This window comes from Diceros bicornis, chromosome 26 (genome assembly GCF_020826845.1).
Source record: "Diceros bicornis minor isolate mBicDic1 chromosome 26, mDicBic1.mat.cur, whole genome shotgun sequence".
Taxonomy (NCBI): domain Eukaryota; kingdom Metazoa; phylum Chordata; class Mammalia; order Perissodactyla; family Rhinocerotidae; genus Diceros; species Diceros bicornis.
This window is the reverse complement of record NC_080765.1, coordinates 5,973,824-5,999,259: the sequence shown is the minus strand read 5'-3', so window position 1 is coordinate 5,999,259 and position 25,436 is coordinate 5,973,824. Positions and strand designations below refer to the sequence as shown.

Here is a 25,436-nt window from a genome sequence, read left to right as displayed (position 1 = left end):
TTTTCTCCACAGCCCACGTAACCATCCAGGGGACTTTGCATTTTGCTTGTTTAGTGTCTGTTTCGCCTCACCTCCTAGAACATCAGCTTCATGAGACCTGCTTACAGGGGGTCTTGTGAACCAGTGATAAACAGGAACTGGCAGAGGGATACACAGGAAGGATTTGGTGAGTGAACGAACGGAAGGAAGGGGGCACAGGCCGGCGGGGAGGGAGACCCCAGTTTGTGGCATGATTCCCAGTGATGTCTGTACTTCCTCATTTGCTCCCAATTGAACTGTGGGAACAGACTCCGTTCAGAAGAGTTTTAAAGTAGGACTGTCTTCTCAAGTATTTTTCACTGGCTTCTAGTTGCCTCTTTATCAAAAAGCCTTGTTTTTGAAATATCTAGGGGCCGGCCCCGTGGCTCAGCGGTTAAGTGCGCGCGTTCCACTACTGGCAGCCCGGGGTTCGGATCTCGGGCGCGCACCTACGCACCGCTTGTCCAGCCATGCTGAGGCGGCGTCCCACATACAGCAACTAGAAGGATGTGCAACTATGACGTACAACTATGTGCTGGGTACTTGGGGAGAAAAAGGGGAAAAAAAGGAGGAGGATTGGCAATAGATCTTAGCTCAGGGCCGGTCTTCCTCAGCAAAAAGAGAGGAGGATTGGCATGATGTTAGCTCAGGGCTGATCTTCCTCACAAAAAAAAAAAAAAAAAAAGCTAATTATCTAAATGATCAGGTAAAATAAAAAGACCTCTTTAGCTCTTAAAAATAAAAAGGCAGAAAATAGACTTTATTCCAAAAGAGATTTTTAAAAGATATGTTTAAAGAAAAAGACAAGTTAACATTACTAACTCAAATGTTTTTCACAAATTCTGAATCCTTCTTCTTCAAGGCTGGCTCTCCAGTCAAGCCTCTGCAGGATGTGTTCCGAGTCCTCAGCCCACAAGAATTTGGCCTCAATCTTCTTCCTGTGGGGGCTTCTCAACTTTTCCAAGCCAGGCAGTGAGAATGGTTACAAGGCTGGTGACAGCCATGGGCCCAGGAGGTACTGGGCTGGCGCCCACTGGCATTTCCAGGGAGAACCCCAGTCCAGGATTTCTGCGTGTCCCAGCAGTGACCTGGCCATGGGCAGCTGGCAGGAAATGGCTGAGAGGGCAGGGGGATCTGAATGAAAACCCCAGACCGAAGCCAGCCTGGCTCCCTCAGTTAGGCTGGGGCTTGCCCTGATGCCCACACACAGCCTGCCTAGACGCCAACCGAGAGCTCTGCTGCGGTCAGAGGGGGCCACAAGAAGCCCTCCTGAGCACTAAATTCCGTCCAGTCACCTTTGAAGATCAAATAAAATGGCATGTTGTGAGAGCTAAGCTTTCCTAAGACCAGTTTCTGGGGCGAGATGTGACACCAGAAGCTGCCACAGGTTCCCTGGGAAGAGCTCAGACGTGTGAATTAGCCTCATCCTGCCAGGGTCTCAGAGCCCTGGGACTCATCTCGCTGGAGTTCAACCTGCTAAAGGCAGCCGTCTGGTTCTGAATTCACAGGTCTCATCCTTAGCTGGAGAAGGGACCACGTCCCAGGACTTCTAACATATACCTGCTGAGGGCTTTAGGAGACAGCGTCACACTTTACGAAGGGCCTGATCCTCTCTGACCCCCATCAAGAGCCCTGGCTGGCTGCCTCTGCTACGCAGTCCAAGTGGTTCTGAGGCCAGGGCCGGGCTCGAGTGGGTCAGGTAGGAGATTCAGATGAATGACTTGGCCAGAGTCACCATGTGATCCACACCACATGCCACATCCACGGGCTCCCCAGGCATCGTCACCTGAAAAACAAGACCCAGCGCACCGTGAGGGGAAATGGCGGGCTGGGAGGCAGACAGGCTCGGAGGCCCAACTGGGCCTGATCCTGGTTGTGCCTCTTGGTAGATGACTCACCCTCTCTGACTTGGGTCCCTCCCCTGGGAATGGGCATGCTTACACCTACCCTGCAGGTCTGCTGGGACGAGTCAATGCCACCACCATGGAAAGGGCCATCCCAACTCCCCACCCGGTCAACAGCAGACATGACTGTTCACGCCCACCACTCTGAGGGGCCGCTCTGGGCTCGAGCACAGACCCTGAGTGCACCGTCCTGGAACGTGCACATCCCACAGAGGCTACTCCCCTCTGTGTGTGACCCTGCCAGAGTCAACACCTGCTCTCAAGCCAGCTGTTCAGCGACCTTCTACAGTTTAAGAAAGAAGTTTATCCCCCTTTAATTCTGAAATGAGCCTTTTTGTCTAATTGCATCCTCTCCCTACGAAAATCCTTATTTTTCACTTTGGTGGCTGTGATAAGGCACTCTAAATACTGATCGTCCTGCTTTCTTTTAAATGCACTGTAAAACATTCCTCCACACGGGCCTCAGTAAACAGCTCCTGGCACACCAGCTTTTTTATTTCAAATCTTTCCCTCTTGGGAGCTTCTCTGGGCCTCGGGGCACCCGGCCTGCAGCTTGCTCGTTTGAGGCCCCGGGGGGCCTCTGTTTCTCTGCTCCACGTGCCCGTGGACAGCCTCTGACAGGGCCTCTTCCGGGGCACCGTGGGACTGGAACCCTTGGTCAGGCTGCCCCCTGCTTGGGCAGGCTGCTCACTCACAGCCCCAGGCAGGAGCGCAGCGCCAGGGAGCCTGCAGCCTGAGAAGCGGCTGCTGGGCGCTCGCTCTGGCTCCTCACCACTACGCGGTCTCTCCTGACGCCCTGGCAGAGCGTGCACTGGGGCAGGAGGAGGCCAGCGGGGACCTGGGAGAGGGAGCAGTGCCCAGGGACCTGGTCCCGGCCCAGCTGCCCACTGGGCGCTGCTGCCACATCAGGTAGTCTGCTATGTGGGCACACCCTCTCGCCCGTCCAGTCCAGCCTTACCCTCCATGGGAAATACTGGTCTTCCAGGCGACCAATTCCCAGGCACCCTCGGATGTTCTTGCCCCACACAAACAGCTCTCCTTTGTCTGCATAGAAAGGAAAAAGGTGGCTTGGTTAGGCTAGGCCAGGGGCAAGTCACCAAGAAGAGGAAGGGTCACGAGAACGGGCTTTCTAGAACCAGGTACAAACAGAGCCCAATGTTAAACTTCAGTTTCTACCAGGCAATAATGCTTCCTTTTGAGGGGAAAAGTATATTATCACCAAAACCAAGACATGTCCAAGCCCAGAATGACGCTGTGTCCATCACATGGAGATGAGCACATGCACAGAGCTGGAGGCCCAGGAGGCTCCTGCACACAGCCCGCTCTGCTCGCCCCTTATGCACACCCCTCACCCACAGTCATGGCCCACCAAACCCTGCCCTCCACAACTCCAGAAGTCTGAGCACCTTCCAGTCCTGGTCACACCCTGATAGAATGAGAAATAGGACTACTGTCATTCTTTGTCTGGGTTTCCACATCTAGGGACCATTTGGTCAAGTGACACATGGTGACTCTGGGCACCTCTTTGGGCCGGGTCGATGTCTGTGTGCTGGGAGCTGGGACAGGACAGTGAGTGAACACCCACGGTTCCTGTCCTCATGGGCCTAGAGCTAGTCAAACAGCTAGAAACAAACAAATGATCAAACCAATATATATGTTTACAAACTGTAAAAACTGCCAGGAGGGAGAAGAGACTGCTATAGAGGATAGTCTAGCAGATCGAATCTAGACCAGGCTCTAGGAATGCCAACCTCCAGGACAGGACCCCAGACCTGGTGGGGCAGCTTCCCACTACCCAGCCTTCTAGTCCAGACTTCTGTCCACATCAGCTTTGGGCACTCCTCGGCACAGAGACCCCATTTCACCACCTCCTATCTGGGAAGTAGAAGTAGAAGACAAGACGTGAAGAAGTCAGGGCTAAAATAATCTGGGCTGATTAAATAAGGAATTCCTTTGTTACAAGCCGTCAGAGCCCCTCTGGTCGGCGCATACCCCAGGTGCTCCACCATCAGATTTTACATGTTTAACAGAATAATTCAGTCTGGCCCCTAATGTTAGTAGCCTTCAGGGTAAACCAACCAACTCCAGCTCCCAGCTGGCCATATGTAAATGCTGGGCACACAGACAGGGGAGAAACCCAAGCTCTGATGCTCCCTCTACCGAGGACAGTCACTGGCACTTGGAGGGTGGCTGTGGGGTCTTGGGGGAAATCCAGATAGGGATTTCATTTCAGTGTGACCCAAAATGGCCACATGGCATGACAGTAAACAGAACAGTCTACTCTAGTTGAACACTTCGTATGGATTTCCAAGGATGTGACTCTGCACAGTTTAAGCCTTAGAACATTCTGGAAAATAGATCATGGATACCTTCAGAATGAGTCCATAATGACTCGGGTTTTTTTTGGTTTTTTTGCTGAGGAAGATTCGCCCTGAGCTAACACCTGTGCCAATCTTCCTCTATTTTGTATGTGGGTCATCGCCACAGCATGGCTGCCAACAAGTGGTATAGAAACGCACCCCAGAACCAAACCTGGGCCACCAAAGCAGAGCACACCAAACTTAACCACTAGGTCACCAGGCCAGCCCCATTACTCTTATTTTTTAAATCCAAATAGCTTTAAAAGACTCTCATGCCCTGGAGTCATTAGCAAATGGAAGTGCTGACTCTGCTTGACGGTGCTGAGGGAGTCTCCTCCGGTTACCACTGCGACCGCGGGTGCTGTATACACAGTCACACCCCCACCTCCACCACAGTCCACATCACAGCCTGTGTGCCTTAAGGACCCAAGATCTGAACTTCAGACAATAACTGAATGGTAGTCAGGACTCTGGTTCAGAGGGTGGGCTCTGGAACAGTCCTCAGGATAGGATGGGGCCAGAGAACACAAACAAAGATGACCCAAACTGACCATCCCAGCCAGATGTTTAAGAAGAAAACAATTACTCACCAAGAGTCAAAAAGATCTTTTAACTGCAAGGAAATAGCGAATTTACTTGAGGATCACAAAATGAAATTAATTTAGTTCAGTCTTACTATTCTGGTCAACTAAAGAGCAGCAAGTTGAACCAACGGTCACTGTGGTAGAATAAGAGATGCAACAAGAAAAGCACACACTCGAGAGGTTGGTAGGTACCTGGGTATTTGATGGCTTTGTAATTGGGTAAACCTTTGAAAAAAGCTCTGTTTCAGCCTTCCCTTTGATCGTTCCCTCCCCAACACTTTGGAGAAATCAGGCAGATTTCCCTCCACAAAACCCCGGGACAGTCTGACAAACCTGCTTCCTGCCATCCCACGTTCCTGGGTGGTCAGGGTTTGGGCTTGGTCAGGAGCAAGATGAGCCCCATACGTTCATTTCCTAATGAACTTCTGGAGTCTGCTGGCTTCCTCCAGCACCCCAACATTCTCGAGGGTCCCCTCTCCCACCACCAACTGGCGTCCTCTTGAGAAAATTCACTTTCACGTTAGCCCAAGCACAAACCAAATGAAGCAAAAACAAAACAGGATAAAAAAAGACACACGTTACACAACCTCAAGCCAAACGATGCCTGGATTAGCCGCTCTCTGTAATTATCCACACAGGTCACTACTGCACTGGATGGATGGAAACTGAGAGCTGCCCACGGCTTGAGGTGAACCTGAGAGGGTGAAGCTCTGCCCGTCTTTGGGGCCACACTTTGGGGCTTGGTCACTCACTGGTAAGGGCAGCAAAGTGGCTGAGTCCACAGCGAATGCGGGAAACCTGGACTTCTGGGTTGAACTCCGTCAAGCCGAAGAGAGTGGGTGGAATCATTTCTGGAAGAGCAGTTTCCACTAGGTTTGGTCCTTTCCCAAGAATCCCATAGCCCCAGACAAAGACATGTCCGTCTCCTACATGACAGTAAAAACAGCGGTCAGTAAGTCAAACCAAGTGCAGCCTCCCTCACAAGGAATTTAAACTGCACCACCAAGATGCATTAGATTCACAGGATTGTTTCTTTTCCTTGCTTGGCAAGAACATGCTGACAGATATTTAAAATAATCAGTTTCTTTTCTTCTCTTTCAAATTCTTGCCTGTGGAGTGTGTCTAGCCAGCTAACCAATCTCAGAATACAAACTTCCCACATCTGGAGGGCAACCTGGACAGGCCCAGTCCACAAATCACCCAGAAACCCCCTGTGAACACACGAGAGCCTGACAAGGGCAGTTTTCCTCCTACTAACAGCTCTAAGTTTCACACTGACCAGGACAGCAAACCAAGTACCACCAATTTCTGGCCAGATGCCAAAAACTCTCAGAAATGATGTTTTTGGTTATAAAAAAGTTGAATATTCATCAGTGGTGCCAGACGTTTAATCCCTGGGACGTGGATCTCAGTATCCAAACCCTAAGGCTCTTCTCCCTGTGCCTCTGTTTCTTGGCGCAGCCTCTCTGGAGAAGGCAGGGCTGGCGTCTTGGGCCCGGGCTACGGGAGCGAAAGAAGGTAGCTCCTTCTCCACTCCAGCAGTTTGCTACAGAATTACTGAGCTCTGGGCTGGCTATTTGTCTATAAATCACAGCTATTATCTTTCTATCAAGAATGTCACCCTCACCCTCTACTAACTGAACTCAGTCTAACTAGCTCTTCCCACAGCCACGTTCCCTCCCTCAGGCTGAGTTCTGCCACCTGTGAATCCAACGGACACCGACCCTTCCCCATCGACTCCCCCTATAGCTTCCCAATGGCCTGCCTGCAAGAGAGTCTCACCATTTAATACAGCACAGCCTGTGCCACCACACGCAGCTTGCTTCACCTTCCCCACTCCTGAGAAGGGTAAGCACCGGGGGACGTTCACCTGAATCAAAGGAAGGGTCCATACTGTCAGGAAGACAAACCAGCAAGGCAGAGGTCAGCCAAAATTAACATCAAATTACTCTGTGCTGACAGCAATGAGGGCAGGACAGGTTCTCTGACAGTGAGCCTCAGGGAGCCTGATGTAGTGCGGGGGCAGCAGCAGTCAGGAGGCTTCATTATATCCCACGGTCTGAGGGATGAGTAGCAGTGAGGAGGTGGGGGGGGAGAGAAGGATATTCCACCTGAACAGGGAGGGAGGGGCCCTGGCCCACTGAAGGAGTTTAAACAAGGGCCGAGTGGATGAAGCCAGGGGACGAGGGGGAATATTTGCAAGATGCTGGTGGGGAGCAGGGAGGGCAGGTCATGCGGGATGCTGTAGACCACGGAAGGGTCTGGTCTTTATTCTAAGCACAACGGGGAGCCAGTAAGGGTTCTACGTAGGGGAGGGACGTGATTTCTAGAGGGGAACGTGAGTGGACGTGGCCCACAGTGGAGAAGGAGCAGGTGAGGGACGAGCAGTTTACTTCTGGACCCACTGAACTCGCAGTGCCTAGAGACGGCCAAGGGCAAACGTCAAGTGGCACTGAGAGATGTCTGCACCTCCGAACAGCAGGCTGGGCCCGACCTGCCAGCTGGAGAGTCCTGAGCACACACATGGTGACTGCAGCCGCGGTGAGGGTGAGACCCTCTGAAGGAGAAGGCAGAGGAAAGGAGGCAAACACAGTCCCGCCACGGGGACCTCCGACATGGGAGGGCCTGGCCCAGTACGAGAGCCAGGAAATGAGTCCAGAAGGAACGAGAAAGGAAGAGAGCCCTCGGAGAGACCAGTCACAGGGGCGAAAGGAAGAGTGTTCTTCACAAAGATGGTCAGCACGTCACGGCCAATGTCAAATGCCGCTGAGAGGTCAAGAAAGGGAAAGACTGGACAATGGTCTCCAGGTTCTTTATTATTGTCTCCAGCAACATGGAGGTCACCGTAACCCTAGCAAGAGCCACTCAGCAAACTGATAAGGGTGGAAGCTGAGGGAAACGGACAGAGGAATGAGAAGGAGACGAGGAAATGGGGACAGTAAGTCAATGCAGCTCCTGAGAAGTTGGACCTAGAAGGGGAGGCAGGAGGTGAAGCGAAGGGGTGGGAGGTGGGGGAATGGGAGGATGTGGAGGGGTCCACACAGAGACCTCTTAAGAGGGAAGACACTTGCGTCAGGTGGAAAGACGGATGGCGAGGGACAAGTAGAGAGGGAGGGGCTGAAGTTGTGGGGAAGAAGGCCCAGCAGATGGAGTAAGGCTTCTGAGGAACGGGGGGAGATGGGATCCAGGGCACAGAGAGAAGCATCAGCTTCAGCAGGAAGAGACACATCTCCTCCACGGCTATAAAGGGAAGGGACCCAGGGCGGGGACAGGTAGAGGCAAGTGTGCAGGAGTCCGAGTGGGAAACTGAGGGCTTTCTCAGCTGACGGCATCTGTTCCCTCTATGAAACAGGAGGCAGGTTCTTCTGCTGAAAGTGAGAGATGAGAGGGTAAGGGGTCTGGAGGATGAAGTGCGGCCAACTTAGCTTTCCAGCAGGATTTGATCTTGATGCCTCTGCTGAGGAATAACTTTGGAAAGACAGATTTTAAGTGTTTCAGTGACAGCCATGAATCTTTATAGAGTCACTTTCAAATAAAGACAGCAGGACAATAACTGTCCCTAAGTTGACTCAAAAGGAATAAAGGGGCTTATTGATCCAGACAATGTATGCCTACATGAAGCGAGGCGGGCAGAGCCGGGGCCTGGCCTCTGCTGCCTGGCTCGCAGGGAGCTTCTTTACCTAACTGTGCTCTGGCCAAGAGCCATTCGAAACGCACCACTGTTGTCACTGACAGGGGGAGGCTCAGGCCACAGTCAAGATCATGGTTGTGGCGGGCTACTTCTAAGATGGCCCCCAGTGATCCCCGTCTCCTGCTGTTCACACCCACGTGTACTCCCCACCCTTGTGTGGGGGCTGGACCTAGTGACTTGCTTCTCATGAGCAGAAAGCCAGCAAAAGTGAAGGGAGGTCACTGCCAAGATTAAATGACAGAACACTGGCTTCTGTCTCGTTGGCACTCTCTCTTGCCCTCTCATTTGCTTGCTCTGAGGGAGCCAGCTGCCATGTTGTGAGCTGCCACATGGAGAAGGGTATGTGGCAAGGAACCAAGGAAGGCTTGGCCAACAACCATTAGCTGGCCATCTGCCAGTGAGGACCTGGGGCCCCAGTGCAACGGTCCACATAGACCTGCATCCTGCCAACAACCACCAGTGTGGTCCTGGAAGCAGAGCCTTCCCAGTGGAACCCTAAGATGACTGCAGCCTTTGAGAGACTCAGAGCCAAAGACCCAGATAGGTGCCCCCCACCCCCCAGATTTCTGATCTACAGAAACTGAGATGATAAATATTTGTTGTTTGAAGCCACTAAGTTTGCGGGCATTTGTTATACGGTAGATGACATGACACTGGATCTGTCCCCCACAGGAAGGCCCTGGGAGAGTTCTGCAGGCCTTGGTGTCAGGAGGAGCAGTACTTCTCCTGAACACTTTATTTGCTATTTATCTTATAGAAACAATGGATCATTTAAGTGATGATGATGATCGTTTTCTTCTTTGCTTTGGCTACTAGGAAGCTCAGAGCCAAATCTGCATCCACTTCTAGCCACTGCACCAGTTTTTCATCTTATTAGCTGACCTTTAGTTTATCTGTGTGCAGATCTCTTTATCTGTTCATATATATTTAAATCCCTTCTGGATGTCGTCAGAGTTTGATCACATTAATGAATGTAGTATGTTTTTTAAATAGTCCTTATCTTTTAGAGATACATACTGAAACTTTCATGGATGGAAATATGATATCTAGGATTTGCTTCAAAATAATCCAGGGCAGAGAAATGGAAGTATAGATGTAAGAAAATTGGCCATTAGGGGTTTGGGGTTTTTATGAGTGGAGGGAAATGAAAATGTTCTGGAATTAGATAGTTATGATGGCTGCACAACCCTGTGACTATACGAAAAGCCACTAAATTATACTCTCAAAAATGGTGAATTATCTCTCTTTTAATATCGGGCCATTAGTTGGTAATTGTTGAACATGGGTGATGGGTACATAGAGACTAATTATGCAATGAGCTCTGTTTATATTTGAAATTTTCCTTAATAAAACGTTTAAAATCCTACTGTATTGTACTGATGGTGGCTCGCTTTGGTGACAAGGAGGGGCAAAGACAAGGAGAGGCCACAGGCAGGGTCTGTAGGGCTGCCAGTGTTCTCCTGCCTGATCTGGATGGGGTCACACAGGGGTCCTCTTCGAGCTGCACACTTACAGTCTGTGTGCTTTGGGGGCATATATGTGACAATGCAACAAAAAGCACAGTGTGACATCACAGGAACTTATGTAAACAGCCTCGTATCCCTTTTAGAACAAGACAGGGTAAAGACAGATCTAAAATACTGCTCTACACCAGGACTACCTCATCGAAGTATTGATAATGATGGTTTTTGAATCTAAGCTTTCCTTCCAGGTTCCAATGAGATCGCCAAGAACTTGGTACCTTGAAGAGGCCTTCTTACAATAGGTGAGGCCTAAACAGCACTTTATACACCACACTTTGGTGAAGAATCTGTCATAAATGTCCTTCACACTTTCTATTTCCAAACCTCCCAGCCCCGCGCTGTAAGTGACCTCATACCTGTGTGGAGTCAGTGACAGAGGCCAGCTGCAGGTACTCAGAGTTTCCCCAACCAAAGAGGCCTCCGTCGGCAGACACAGCCAGGCAACAGTCACCGTAGGTGGTGACCTGGACAACGTTCACCCCGGCAAGGTCTCCACCCAGCATGGTGGGCACACTGGTGATACTGTAGTGACCCAGACCTAACACAATGGAAAATACTTTTAATTATTGATTCTTTTAGCAAACACTTAGGTAGACTTGCTATGTGCCAAACACAGTTTTGAACACTTTACAAAGATCAACTCAGAAATCCTAATCTGCTCCTCTGCATGCTCTACAACTTCCTTGTCCACGTTCTCTCAGCGGAGGAAAAAGACACTATTGTAATTGGTATTACTTTAAAACTCTGGGAATTTTCTAGTTCTGATTCAAGTGAGAAAACTTTTCAATGAAACACTACTATACAATGAACCTATTAGAGCTTGCGTTTATTATAATGAGCAATTTCTAAAGTATTGTTGGGCTTGCTAGAAAGTAAAGGAAATCTCTAAGAGCCCATCCCATCCCGACCCCCCAGGCCACTCCCAAAACACAGGACACTGAGACAGGGAAATTGGCATGGCAACCAGTAAAGAGAGGAAAATACAGGGTTTCCCCAAAGGATGAACGTCACCATCAGTACTGCGATGGAGGGTGACCCCTGGGCAGCAGAGCCAGGCAGAACACTGACCACAGACTCCTGCTTACACCAGGCCTCCTCAAAGGGGCCCAGAGCACTGTCAGACCGCAGCACCCTAGGCAACAGGCAAAAGCAAATCCACATCCACTCTGGGGGAAAGCACCTCCAATGTAGGCCCTTAGAGTTTCCACAAAGTAAATTCAATAAAATATGAGTTCACAGTCAAAACCTACTACACACATAAGGAAAGATGCCACTACAAGTGAGAGTAAACAGAACCAACAACAACCGATTTCCACCCTCCAGACTTCAGGCACTGGAATTATGATGCACAAAATAAGAGATACCTCTGTGTCCAAGGTTTAAAGAAACAAAAGCAGGAATAAGAGACTATCGAAAATGGCCAAGTAAATCTGAAAATGAAGCAATTAGAAACAAAAAAATATAGTTAAAATTAAAAACTCAAATGGATGGACAAAAAGACAAGGTACAATCTGGAAGAAGATACGTGCAACACTATAACTGATAAAGAATACAGATACAGGATACAAAACAACTCCCAAAAATCAGTAAGAAAAAGACAACTCAACAAAAAGGGGCAAAGACACCGTTTGAGAGAAAAAACAAGACTGACCAATAAACATATAAAAAGATGGTCCCTCTCAAGTAGTAATTAGGAAAATGCAAATTCAAATCTCAACAAGAGACTATTTCACACCCACTAGACAGGAAAATACTTATAATGGGACAACTCCAAGCCTCAGCCAGGATGTCAAAAAACACCCTGCTGCTATTGGGGGTCACCTATTAACAACTATTTTGGGAAACAATCATTTGAATACATATGTATACCCTGTAACCCACTTTCACTCATAGACTCGTCACTAGAACTCCTAGAACTCTGGACCACACGCACAAGGAGATGTACAGGTGGTCACAGAAGCACTGCTTGTTATATAACAAAAAGCTGTAAACCATCCAAATATCTATCAACAGAGAAGTGAATAAATTGAGGTACATTCCATGGTAGAATATCATGTAGCTATAAAAATGAATGAACTGCATTCAGCAAAGAAGCAAGATACAAAATCAACACACAAATCTCAACTGCATTTCTATATACTAACAACGAACAATCCACAAAAGCAAATTAAGAAAACAATCCTATTTACAGTAGCACCCAGCAGAAGAAAATACTTAGGAATTAACTTAACCAAAGAGGTGAAAGACTTATACAACAAAAACCACAAAACATTACCGAAAGAAACTAAAGAAGACATAAATAGGTGGAAAGACATCTAATGTCCATGTACTGCATGATTTAATATTGCTAAGACAATACTATTCAAAGTCATCTACAGATTCAATGTAATCCCTATCAAAATCCCAACAGTGTTTTTCACAGAAATAGAAATATTCATCCTAAAATTCATAGGGAATTCCAAAGGACCCTAGCCAACTGACCTGGAAGAAGAACAAAATTGGAGGATTCACACTTCCTGATTTCAAAACTTACTACAAAGCTACAGTAATCAAAACAGTGTGGTACTGGCATAAAGATAGACACATAAACCATTGGAATAGAATAGTCAGAAATAAACCATCCCATATATGATTAAATGATTTTTGACAAGAGTCCCAAGACCACTCAATGGGGAAAGGACAGGCTTTTCAACAAATGGTGCTGGGAAAACTGGATATCCACATGCAAAAGAATAAAGTTAGACCCTTAGCTAACACCACGTACAAAATCAACTCCAAATGAATCAAAGACCTAAACATAAGAGCTAGAACTATAAATCTCTTAGAAGAAAACAGAGCAAAAGCTTAATGACATGGGATTTAACATTGATTTCTTGAATATGACCCCAAAGGCACAGGCAACAAAAGAAAAAATAGACAAACTGGACTCATGAAAATTAAAACCTGTTATGCATCAAAAGACACTATCAACAAAGTAAAAAGACAACCCACAGAATGGGAGAAAGTATTTGCAAATTATATACCTGATAAGGGATTAATAACCAGAATATACAGAGAACTCCTAAAACTTTACAAAAAAAAAAAAAACTGATTAAAAACCAGGCAAATGACTTGAATAGACATTTCTCCAAAGAAGATATACAAATGGCCAATAAGCACATGAAAAGATGCTCAACATCACTAATCATTAAGGAAATGCAAATCAAAACCACAAGGAGATACCACTTCACAACCATTAGGATGGCTCCTATCAAAAACAAAACAGAAAATAACAAGTGTTAGTGAGGATGTGGCGAAATTAGAACTTCATACATTGCTGGTGATAATGTAAAATGGTGCAGTCGCTGGGGAAAACAGTACGGCAGTTCCTCAAAAAGTTGAAAGTAGAATTACCATACGATCCAGCTATTCTACTTCTGTGTATATACCCAAAAGAATATTTGTAGGGTCTCAAAGAGATATTTGTACAGCCATGTTCGTAGCAGCACTATTCCAACAGCTAAAAGGGGAAGCAACCCAAGTGTTCGTCAACAGATGAATGGATAAGCGAAGTGTGTTCTATACATACAATGGAATATTATTCAGCCTTAAAAAGGAAGGAAATTCTGGCATATGCTATAACATGGATGAACGTTGAGGACATTATGCTAATTGAAATGAGCCTGTCACAAAAAGACAAATACTATATGATTCCACTTATATGAGGCACCTAGACTAGTCAAATTCATAGAGGCCAGAAGCAGAATGATTGGTGTCAGGGGCTGGGAGGAGGGGAGAATGGGGAGTTACTGTTTAATGGGTATAAACGCTCAGTTTTGCAAGATGAAAGAGTTCTAGAGATGGATGGTGGTGATGGTTGCATAACAATATGTATGTAGTTAATACCACCGAACTGTCCATCTAAAAATGGTTAAGATGGTAAGTTTTATGTTGCGTGTATTTTACCACAATAAAAAAAAATTGAAGAAAAACAAAAAGCAATTTACAAGCTGGAATCGGCCTCCCTGGCTGTAGGGAGAAAAAAAAAATGAACAGACTGCAGGCGCATACATTAACGACATGGCTGAATCTTAACAAACATAATGGTGATTTCAAGCCAAGTCACAGAAGACTACCTAGAGTATGACCTCTAAAATAAGCAAAATTAGTCAAGATATTATTTAGGAATGTGTGTGTCTGTATAAACTTTTTCTCCCTCAAAGAAAGGAATAACAGAAACAGAATTTAGATAGTGGATCCCCTGGGGGGAAAGCAAGCGGATGGAACAGGAGAGGAGCACAGGGGCAGACTCTGCAGTATCGGGAATGTTCTTAAATTGGGTAGGTCTTCAATGTCTAGGTCTTCAATTGGGAAGTGCTTTCACAAAAGTTGATTTTATCACGTTTTAAAATTTACATTTATGTTACATATTTTTTATTGAGATAAAATTCACATAGCATAAATTCACTATTTAAATCATTTTAAAGTGTACAATTCAGTGGGTTTTAGTATATTCACGATGTTGTGCAAGCATCACCTCCAAGTAATTTCAGAACATTTTCATCACCCAGAAAGAAACTCTATATCCATTCAGCAGTCTTTCCCCATTTTCCACCTCACTCCCAGCCCTAATAACCTCTAAGCTACTTGGTGTCTCTATGGATTTGCCTCTTCTGGACATTTCGTATAAATGGACTCACACAATATGTGTTCTTTTGTGTCTGGCTTCTTTCACTTAGCACAGTGTTTTCAAGGTTCATCCATGTTGTAGCATGTATCGGAACTTCATTCCTGTAGCTGAATAATATTCCATTGTAGGGATACACTGCATTTTGGTTTTTGATTTGTTTTGACAAGGCCCAGCACAATTCATCTCCAATCCTTTGCTGCAACACCCAACGGATTCAACTGTGCAGCTAAACCAGTGAGCAGTGTGTGCTAATCCAGGTTTACAGGGACCTGATATCCGGTGTGGGATTCTGAGTTCACGTGCCTTAGAAATGTTTCTGCAGAGGTGTTACACACCGTCTGTGTAGCACAAAACTGGGAAAATGTGCTTGTGTGAATGGCAGCTGCTATAAAATAGCCATCTAGGCCTCTCTGTGGAAAGGACAGCAGGCATTAGTGGATGGGCAATGGCTAGAGATAACTGGGACTGTGCTTTCCTCTTCTTCCACCATTCTAATTTTGTCTCTTTTTTTTTTTTTTTTTTACCTTTTGACCTCCTTCAAACAAAATGAATGCATTCTGTCAGCTGATGGACATTTGGGTTGTTTCCACTTTTGAGCTATCATGAAGAATGCTGCTATGAACATTCGTGAACAGGTTTTTGTGTGGATAAATGTTTTCATTTCTCTTGGCTACAAACCTAAGAGTGAAATTGCTGGGTCACACGGTAATTCTACGTTTAACTTTTTGAGGAATGGCCAAACTGTTCTCCACAGCGGCTGCACCATTTTACATTCCCACCAGCAATGTATGAGGGTTCCAATTTCTTCACATTCTCACCAACACGTTATTTTCTGGGGGCTTTTTAATAGTAACCATCCTATGGGATGTAAGGTGGTATCTCATTGTGGAATTGATTTGCATTTCCCTGATGAGTAATTATGTGTGTATCTTTCCGTGTGCTTATTGGCCATTTGTTTTTCTTCTTCGGAGAAATGACTTCACAAATCGTTTGCCCATTTGTTAATTGGGCTGTTGTCTTGTTACTGAGTTGTAAGAGTTCTTTATATATTCTGGATACTAGACCCTTATCAGATATATGATTTACAAATACTTTCTCCCATTCTGTGAGTTGCCTTTTCACTCTCTTTATAGCGTCTTTTGATGAACAAAAGTTTTTAATTTTCATGAAAACCAATTTATTTTTTTTTTCTTTCTTCGTTTTTGCTTTGGGTGTCGTATTTAAGAAACTGCTGCCTAATCCAAGGTCACAAAAATTTACACCTATGTTTTCTTCTAAGAGTTTTATAGTTCTAGCTCTTGGATTTATGACTTCAATCCCTTCTGAGTTAATTTTCATAGATGGTGTGAGGTAGAGGTTCAAATTCACTCTTTTGCATGTGGACATCCAGTCATCCCAGCACCATTTGTGGAAAAGACGATTCTTTCCCCACTGAATGGTGTTACCACTCCTGTCAAAAATAATAGATCATATAAAGAAAATGTGGTCCATATATACAAGGGGATACTATTCAGCCATAAAAAAGAATGAAATCTTGCCATTTGCAACAACATGGATATACCTCGAGGGCATTAGGCCAACTGAAATAAGTCAGACAGAGAAAGACAAATACTGTATGATCTCACTTATATGAGGAATCTAAAAACAAACAAACAAAAAGAAACCAATCTCATAGATTCAGAGAACATACTGGTGGTTGTCAGAGGTGCAGAGTGAGGGATGGGTGAAATGGGTGAAATGAAATGGGGAGCCAAAGGTACAAACTTCCAGTTATAAAATAAATAAGTCATGAGGATGTAATGTATAGCATGGCAACTATAGTTAATAACACTGTATTACATAGTTAAAAGTTACTAAGAGAGTAAAACTGAAAAAGTTCTCATCATGAGAAAAAAATTCTATAACTATGTATCAATGCTAACCAGACTTACTGTGGTGATCATTTCAGAATTATATGCAAATATCAAATCATTATGTCACACACCTAAAACTAATATAATGTAGTATGTCAATTATACCTCAATAAAAAAATATTGGATCACAGATGTATGGGTTTACATCTGGACTCAATTCTATTCTATTGATCTATGTCTACTCTTATGCAAGTACCACACTGTTTTGATTACTGTAGTTCTGTAGTAAATTTTGAAATCAGAAAGTGAGTCCTCCAACTTTGTTCTTTTTGAAAAATTTTTGGCTATTTGTGGTCCCTTGCAATTCAATAAGAATTTTAGGATCAGTTTGCCCATTTCTGCAAATAAGGCAGCTGGAATTTTGAGAGGGATTGCACTGAAGATCAATTTGAGAAGTACTACTGCCTACACATCATCCTTTGTATACACTGTAATGCTTATATAATCAAAAAGATTTTTAAAAAATGATTCAACTTGCTGAAGGGTCATGAAAAAAAGGAACAGGATGCTAAGAGAGCACCTGCAAAGAAGAAGGAGAACCACCGGGTTAGAAAGAATGGTCACTGAAGAGGTGACACCTGAGCTGAGGCCCAGAGAAGGAAAAAGGGAGCAAAGAAGAGTGTTCCAGGCTAAAGGGACAGCATGTGCAAAGGCCCTATGGAGCCAAGAGGAGGGCACGCTCCAGGAACTGAGTGCAAGGCCGTGGGGCTGGACGCAGAGCCTGCGGAGCAAGGGCAGGGAGGCCAGAGGGGGCGCACCATGTGACCACAAGTTTCTGGAATGGCACCAAGACACTGTGAAGCATGGTTATCTTCAGCAAGTGGGACTTCTACTTTTCACCTCATTCCTGTCTCTGCTGTCAGAATCTACCAACATTCTTCTTACTTTTACAAAAAGCTGATTTTTACAAGTTACTCATATCAACATTTTAAAAATAAAGAGAAGCTTCAACTTTATAGTTACCAAACAAATGCCCATTTAAAAAACTAGCACAGTGGGGCCAGGCCGGTGGCGCAGGCAATTAAGTGCACGCGCTTCGCTCTGGCGGCCCAGGGTTCACAGGTTCGGATCCCGGGTATGCACTGACACACCGCTTGTCAAAGCCATGGGCGGCGTCCCATACAAAGTGGAGGAAGATAGGCATAGATGTTAGCTCAGGGCCAACCTTCCTCAGCAAAAAAAAAAAAAAAAAACTAGCAAGATAATGAAATTAGCAGACTTAAATTGACAATACTCATTGCTTGTGAGGTTATGTATAAAGTGGTACTTCTACCCATTGCTGCTGGCAGTATAAACAGGTGAAACTTCTGGAAAACAATTTAACAATGCATTCTGACAACAGTAAAAATATCCTAACTCTTTGACTCACTCCTGGGATTTATCCTAGGGCAATAACCCAAATGAAAGAAAAAGCTATATATGTATACATGATAAATGTCATAACATCTCCAATGGCCACTGTACCCCACCCCACAAAACGTATGCCTCCTGCCAACAGGGTAATGATTAAGTAATTATTCAATAAAATGATTAAATGCTGAATTACCTTAAGGTAAATTAATTCAATGCTATCTCATACAAATATTAAAAACCATAACTGTGAGGGGCCAGCCCAGCAGTTAAGTGCGCACACTCTGCTGCGGCAGCCCGGGGTTCGCCGGTTCGGATCCTGGGCACGCACCGACACACCGCTTGGCAAGCCATGCTGCGGCGGCGTCCCATATAATGTGGAGGAAGATGGGCATGGATGTTAGCCCACGGCCAGTCTTCCTCAGCAAAAAGAGGATTGGCAGATGTTAGCTCAGGGCTGATCTTCCTCACACACAAAAAGTAAATAAATAAATAAAGGCACACCTATGCTATGTTACAATATAAATGTTGTACACATATGAACAAGGACTGGAAGAAAACACAAGAAAATGAACAAAGATGATCTGATGTGGTGGTAGGATTGAGGATTTATACAAGATTTAAATCTTAAATTTAAAGGCCCTCCCTTCAGACAAATATGAGAAACAAAAAGATTATAAATATACAAGGTTGATAAAGCTTCTCCCTCTTTCCTCCCTCCCTTAATTACATTCTTATCAAATCAGTTAAATGGAGCTCCTTTTAGGTGGCCCTTGTTTCTTCTTTAAAAGGCTCAGTTCCCTCTCTCTGCTGAGAGAAAGGTTCTGAACTCCTTTGTTGAGGGGTGGCTCTAATCCTCCATCCAACCCTTCATTTGCTCCTCCATCCAATCAGTTCATTTCCATGGGAGTCAGGAGTAAGGGGAAGGGACAAACAGAATAGTGTCCCGAGAAAGTGATAAGAGGGGTAAGAATCAAATTAAGGCAGGTAGTTCTAGCCCATGAGAGCCCCACCGCTCACAGCTCCATACTGCACCATCCCAAGGGGGGTGTAAGGTCCACTACCTGTTTGTCCATCCGCGCCCCATCCACAAGAATAGACTTTTCCTTTATCCGTTAGGAAGAGACTATGGTCCTGACCACAGGCGACCTATGAGACAAAGAGAGGGAAGGTTGATGAGAAGGAATCCTTGGAAGCCCAGTGTCCTGGTCAACGGACCCAAAGGACGGTAGCATTCCCTACTGTTCCTGAGCCTCGAAGGGGCCAGGTCCAGGCAGGTTGCCCCACACTACCTCCACACCTTATTCTTTCTCACTCCACGGCAGTCTAGCTTCTGTCTCCCACTCCACTGAAACTGCTCTTGGTAAAGGAAAGGGCAACATGTCCTAAGGAGCAAACCCAAGATCTCCTCCATCCCATTCTATCCCTGAGGAACCACTCCCTCCTCCATAAGCCTTTCTCTTCCCCATCCCTCTCTTCTGCCTCTCTAATAGCTTTTAATCTTTGTCACTAGCTCAGCCTCTACTTAATCCCCTTCAGTGCTGGAATCCTTCTCCAAGGTCTATCTTCTGCCCTCTTTTCTCCTACTCTTCCCTCTCCCCTGGGAGGTTGCATACATTTCCAAGCCCTTCTCTGTCGCCTCTACACTGTTATCTCCAGTCCCAACAACTCTACTGAATTCCAGACCTGCTTTTCTAACTGCCTAATGAAAAGCACCCTTTACTGAACACTTATTATGCCAGGCACTGTGCTAAGTCAATAACCAAGACCACCTAATAAGAAATTGAATCTCAGAGAAGGTTGGTAATTTGCCCAAAGTCATCCAGTTAATATGCAGAGAAGCAGGGACTTGAACTCGCATCCATGTGACTTTGAAGCCTATGCAAGAAGCACTACACTCTACTGCAACTTTAAAAGCAAATTCACTCTCTACTTCCTCCTCGCTTCCCCCTCCCACCCAACCCAAGTCTGCTCCTCCTCCGACACTCCCCCATCCGGGTTGAGAACATCAGCAGCCACTCATTTGCCTGTGGAGTCACGCTCAACTCCTTCTAGCTCACTCCGTGTATATCTTATCAAGTCCCAAATCCAGTCAATTCTCCTTACATGTCTCCCCACGGCTTCCCAAGTGGCCTTCATCACCGCTCCCCCCGACCAACTCTACAAAACCCTGCATCCTTCACTCTCCACCTGTCTTCCAGCCTATCCCACAGCACTCTCCTGTAAGCATACCAAACTCCAGCCACCCCGCATGCTCTCAGCAGTTAAAGCCTCCACCTGCCCCCTCCTCTCTGCCATGAAACCTTGCCTAACACCCATCCCTAGTCTATCTGGTAAATTCCTCTGCCATCTCCTCCACGATCTGTTCTCTCCTGTCCATTTCACCCCTGGGAGACTTAACAATCCCCTTTTGGTACTCTTATGGCACTCTCTGTATGCATTCATTTATGTCTTTAAGTATTTATTATTGGTACCTACCATGTGCCAGGCAGTGCCCCAGGGATGGGAGTAAAATGATGAGCAAGATAAAGGCAGCAGGGAACACACACAGTGTGGTGTGGTACATCTAGTTTTTAACCTGTCTCTGCCACTAGAGTATCATCCCCCAAACCTTATTTAACTTTGTACCCCATGATCTACCATACATCCTGGCCTACAGAATGCAGGCAATAATTTTCACTAAAATAATTTATTAATTCAGAAAGTTCCCCTAACAAATTTGTCATCACCCCACCCAACTTTCACCCTTTCAAAAAAGCGCCCCAGGGGGGCAAAATGAGTGGCTCTCAGCCCACGACCCTTACCTGGACCACCTGTCCATCGAAGTCCTGCATTCTATGGACTTTGTGACTTTCACTACGGCCAGGAGCAATTAGGGGAGAAGTAAGAGATATGGTCATGGTAAGCACCGTGGGGTTCTGGCCCCTCCTCGTCACCCCTAACTGGCGGCCCCAAACGCACACAGTAACTGTTAGAGAAACTCTCAAGGTCAAATACAAGGCAGAGTTAGATCCAGGTGTGAAAGTAAAACAAACAAAATCCTGTGGTGATTTTAATATGCTGCCAGAGTTGAGACTGGTGTTTAGACCCACCAGAATAATGCGAAGTAGGGGAAAATGTTTTCAAAGACTAAAATGAATAGGACTGAAACAGAGAGGAATTCTTTAAGTTAATTGATTTGGCTAAAAATAAAGAATGAATCCAAAGAAGGTCCAGGCATCCCAATCAATGCTCATGTGCCCTCCCTCCCACCAGGCTGATGCACGGAGCTCCCCCTGTGATGCAACAACACTCTCCACAGCTCTCTGGGGAGCACTCACTGCTCCTCTCAGGCATGAGACCTTGCTTTTTACTGCTCTGTGGGTCTATCACATAGTAATCACTCCAGAGATGTTTAACGCTCAACACAACTTGGGGAGGGGAAGTCCTTGTGGAAACTCACCTGTAAATTTCATTTTCAACCACCTTCCTTCCACACTGCCCATAAGAGTTGTTTCCCAGGCTGAAGACTAAAGAATAACACCACCAATGAAATCAGTTCTGCAGATTCAGGAAATCCTAGAATGTCAAGACTGGAAGTGGGTCGGGAAAGTGGTCCCAGTCCAGCTGCTCACCCCACTTGCCACTGGGTTTCCTTCTCCAACATTCCCAGCAAGTGCAGGCACACCTCCAGGCATGCTGGGGTCCAGACCTGCTGCAACAGGCTCGGCCACCTGTACTTTCCCTCTGCTTCCCCTCAGGGCCCTCGTTCTGCCTCAGGAATTCCATGTGAGGAGATGAGCACCTCCTGTGAAAGCCCTCAGGACCTCCACTCGTTGGACCTGTCACCAGGCTGCCCTCGATGCAAGTCCCCTCTTAAAAGAGTTCCTAAACACTACCTTTGCCTTTTCCTACAAAGCACACTTAGCCAAAAAATGAAATTTGAAAGATTTAGTCAAGTTGGCCTTTCCCTGGAAACAACCACTCTTCTGGAGAGAGTCAGGGTTACCCTTGAGGCCTGGACTCTGAAAGCCTCCACCACTTAAAAGTGTTAGCAAACAGGTTCCTTTCAGTACAACAGAAAAAGCTGTCTACACGCAGCCTGGCTTGGTGACTTCACAGCAAAGGGAGGCCTTGATGAAGTTGCCTGGTGTGCGCTGTCATGTTTATAAATACCTGACATTTCCCAGTAACCAGAGAGTAGAGAACATAAAAGAGTTAGGAAGGTCTGCCCCATATAGCTCTCTTGAGCCATCCTACTGATTTCCTCGGGAAATGCCAATAGAGGTGGCTCAATCAAATGAGCCTCTTCAGGCCCAATAGTAAGAAAGCAGTTCCCCCACCCTCCATCAATCTCAAACAGGTCAATTCACCTCCTTCACCGTCTGTCAGGATGAGAGAGTGAGCTCTCCCACAAGAGACCTGCAGCACCTGTGTCTCCTGAGGTCTGTCCAGAGGCAGTGGGATGGGTGAGGGCTCCAAAACATACTCATATCCTCTCGCTGAAACAAACACAACCAGGGTCAGTACACTGATGGAGAGTCAGAGCATTTCTAATATTAGAGATCATACTGTCTGACCCTCACATTGTTATGCAGTCAGAGATCAGAATGACTTACTCAAGGCACATAAGTTAGTGGCAGAGCGAGGACTAGAACCCTGGTACCCAACTCCCAACCCACTGCACCACAGTGCCTCCATTACACACTGGGTTACTGAAAAGCATCCTTAGTCTTATTAAAGCTCTTCACACGTCATTTAGTACCATTTGAATTTTTCAGGAAAGTAAAAGCATTTTCTTCCTGCAATACCCACTAAGATTTCTCAGTAAGGTGAAGAACAGCATATATTACATGACACCACCTATATTAAAAGGAAACAAAAATAACACATAGATGCATTTGCTTGCATATGCATGAAATCTCTCAAGAAGAATAAACTGGAAACTGTTAACACAGGTTGTCTACAGCAGGGAGAAACCATGATGCTGGGAGGACAGAGGTGGAAAGCAGACTCTTCACCACATGTTCTACTCTGCCTTTAGGGTTCTGACTGATGCAAGTACATTATCTATTAAAAGAGAAAATTTTAATATTTAAATAAGCAAGCAGGGGGGAATGTTTTTTAGAAGTCACTCTAAAGAAGAACCTTATTGCTCTTTAAAATCCTTCTGGAGAAGCCAGATTGGTCCCCCTGCAGGTTTTAAACAATGACCTTCAGAATATTTACAATGGAGGCTGGAGTTGAGGAGAAGATCTGAGAATGCACTGGTTCTCAACCTACTTCCCACTAATGATCCCCTATTTTCTCCTATGATCTCCATGTTTAAAAAGATTTTGTCTACCAAATAGACGGCATTATTACTGTTATAGTAATATACTTGCCCATTAATATTCATCTGTGACTGGTATGATTTTCAGACAGAGCTTTTGATCTGCATGGAATAATTGGTTTACCACAATGAGATGATATGATTCTAGGTAAAATCAAAGAAACTGGACAATGTTGTTAGCTTATACAGCCTTATTAGCAGAAAATATGCAGTATTTTAAAATACTGAAAAGTGACTCACGTCCCCCATTACTACCTGCATAGACCCCTAAGGGCCTGGGACGCAGTAAAAACATAACATTGAAACGGAATCTGGCTGTAGGTCCAACTACCAATTGACAGGAAATACAGAGGATCATGTCAAACAGCACCACAGGGATGCATTCAGCAAACTCCAGATGGAAAATTCTATAGGATAAACAATGTGATTTCTTCAATAAATTTCAAGGAAAAAAGATTAAAAAAACTTGAAAGACTTTTAAAACACTTATTAACCAATTGCAAAGTCTGGACCTCACCTGGATCTTGATTCAAATAAATTTTTAAAAGTAAAATAAAAACCTAATAACACTTATGAAAGAACTGGAAATTTGCACACTAACTGGATATTTGATATTAAGGGATTATACTGTTTATTTTTAGGTGTGATGATGTTGTATTTATATTTTTTTTAAAGAGTCCTTATTTTTTAACTAGGTACCGAAATATTTAAAAACGAAATCAATAATCTTACAATTTGTTCCAAATTTATCGAGGGGGAAGGTGGGGGAAATGAGTAAAATAAGACCATCATGAGTTGATCACAGCTGAACCTGGCGACGGTCCGTGGGGTGCATCATCCTATTCTGTCTATTTCTGTGTATATTTACAGTTGCTCTTAATAAAAGCTATAAAGAAATGTAATGTGGCATCTTATAGCTAATAAAGAAGTCAATATTAACTACAAAAGGAATTCTGATGTAAAATTAATCAAAAAAGGCAGAAAACACAATATATGCTATGATCAAAATTTTATAAAAATATATTTGCTTATGAATGAGAGAACCAAAAAAAAAAGAAAGGTTTCTCCAGTATGTACTTCTGAGTAATCTCCCCTTTATTTTAAAAAATGTTCCTTATTGTACTTACAATATCGATTGACTAACATCTACTTTTTAAAATGTCATCACAAATCATTTCTAACGCTTTTACAATCCAAGTTTCAAATATCTGGAATAAAGTTCCAGCTTAAGGATTTCTTTGAATTTTTTTCCCCAGACTACATTCTAGGTGCTATAGAGTGTTTCAGGCTATCTCAAGCTAGGAAAGAAAGGTCATCTCTGTGGGGCTAAAAAACAACATCTTTACTTATCAGCAAATGCCCTTTTGCCTAAAGGTTTAATGTTATTACAAACAGGCTGAAAAATAATCTGGTCCAGGTGGTGTCAAACAACATGTCTTTAAAGACTCCATCCATTTGGTTGTTATGGTTTGGTTTATGTCATCATATTCCTGAAAGTCAAAGGGAGGTTTCTCAGACCAATCACAGCAGAGAAAGCCAAGGGGAGAGTGCTCACTTTGATCTTTCCGGCTCCTGTGAAATCCAAGCTGAGAATCTTTGTTGAGTCCCATTCCCCAAACTTTTGTCACGTCCTTGGTTTTAGAGGACAGCAGTGTGAATCCATAGCCACAGGCAGCAGATGAAATCTGAAAAAGAGTTCCCATAAAGCATTAACTGATTTGTGATACCAGCAGTGTGACCTGAGATAGACTGCTTAACCTCTCTGCGTCTGTTTCCTTCTACTTGAAGTGGAGATCATAATAGTGTCTCTCTTACTGGGTTGTTGTGAGGACTAAATGAGTTAACAGAGCCAAAACCCCTACAGTAAATACTACCTGACTTAAGGTAAGGGCAATGTCATGTCCTTACTGTTATTATTGGTGGTAGTACGAAGGGTATTCGGTAGAGGAGAAAATTGAGGCTCCTAGAGATTAAGTAACTTGCCTAACACAGTCACACAGCTAATAAGTGGAGGCTGTCTGATTCCAGAATGTACTCTTGACCCTGATGCTGCACTGTAACACTCTCAAACCCTGCCATGAAGAAGACTTCATACCACAGCTACAGTGAACAT

General features: G+C 45.0%; 1 protein-coding gene across 3 annotated transcripts in view; it reads right to left on the bottom strand.

Moving 5' to 3' along the window:
- Positions 1-742: 742 nt before the first annotated feature.
- RCC1L (RCC1 like) overlaps positions 743-25,436 on the bottom strand; it is a 33,037-nt gene continuing 8,343 nt past the window's right edge. The window contains exons 2-11 of one of the 3 annotated variants that reach the window (XM_058569203.1): positions 24,879-25,008; positions 22,365-22,493; positions 21,455-21,521; positions 20,817-20,868; positions 19,077-19,161; positions 10,437-10,618; positions 6,649-6,736; positions 5,619-5,792; positions 2,881-2,966; positions 1,643-1,804 (exon numbers count right to left, since the gene is read on the bottom strand). In XM_058569203.1, the coding sequence (XP_058425186.1) occupies positions 1,727-1,804; positions 2,881-2,966; positions 5,619-5,792; positions 6,649-6,736; positions 10,437-10,618; positions 19,077-19,161; positions 20,817-20,868; positions 21,455-21,521; positions 22,365-22,493; positions 24,879-25,008 (1,071 nt within the window). In that variant the 3' untranslated portion in view covers positions 1,643-1,726. Of the gene's footprint in view, positions 1,805-2,880; positions 2,967-5,618; positions 5,793-6,648; positions 6,737-10,436; positions 10,619-19,076; positions 19,162-20,816; positions 20,869-21,454; positions 21,522-22,364; positions 22,494-24,878; positions 25,009-25,436 lie in introns of all 3 variants that reach the window. The other 2 variants (XM_058569204.1, XM_058569206.1) reach the window with 2 other exon arrangements.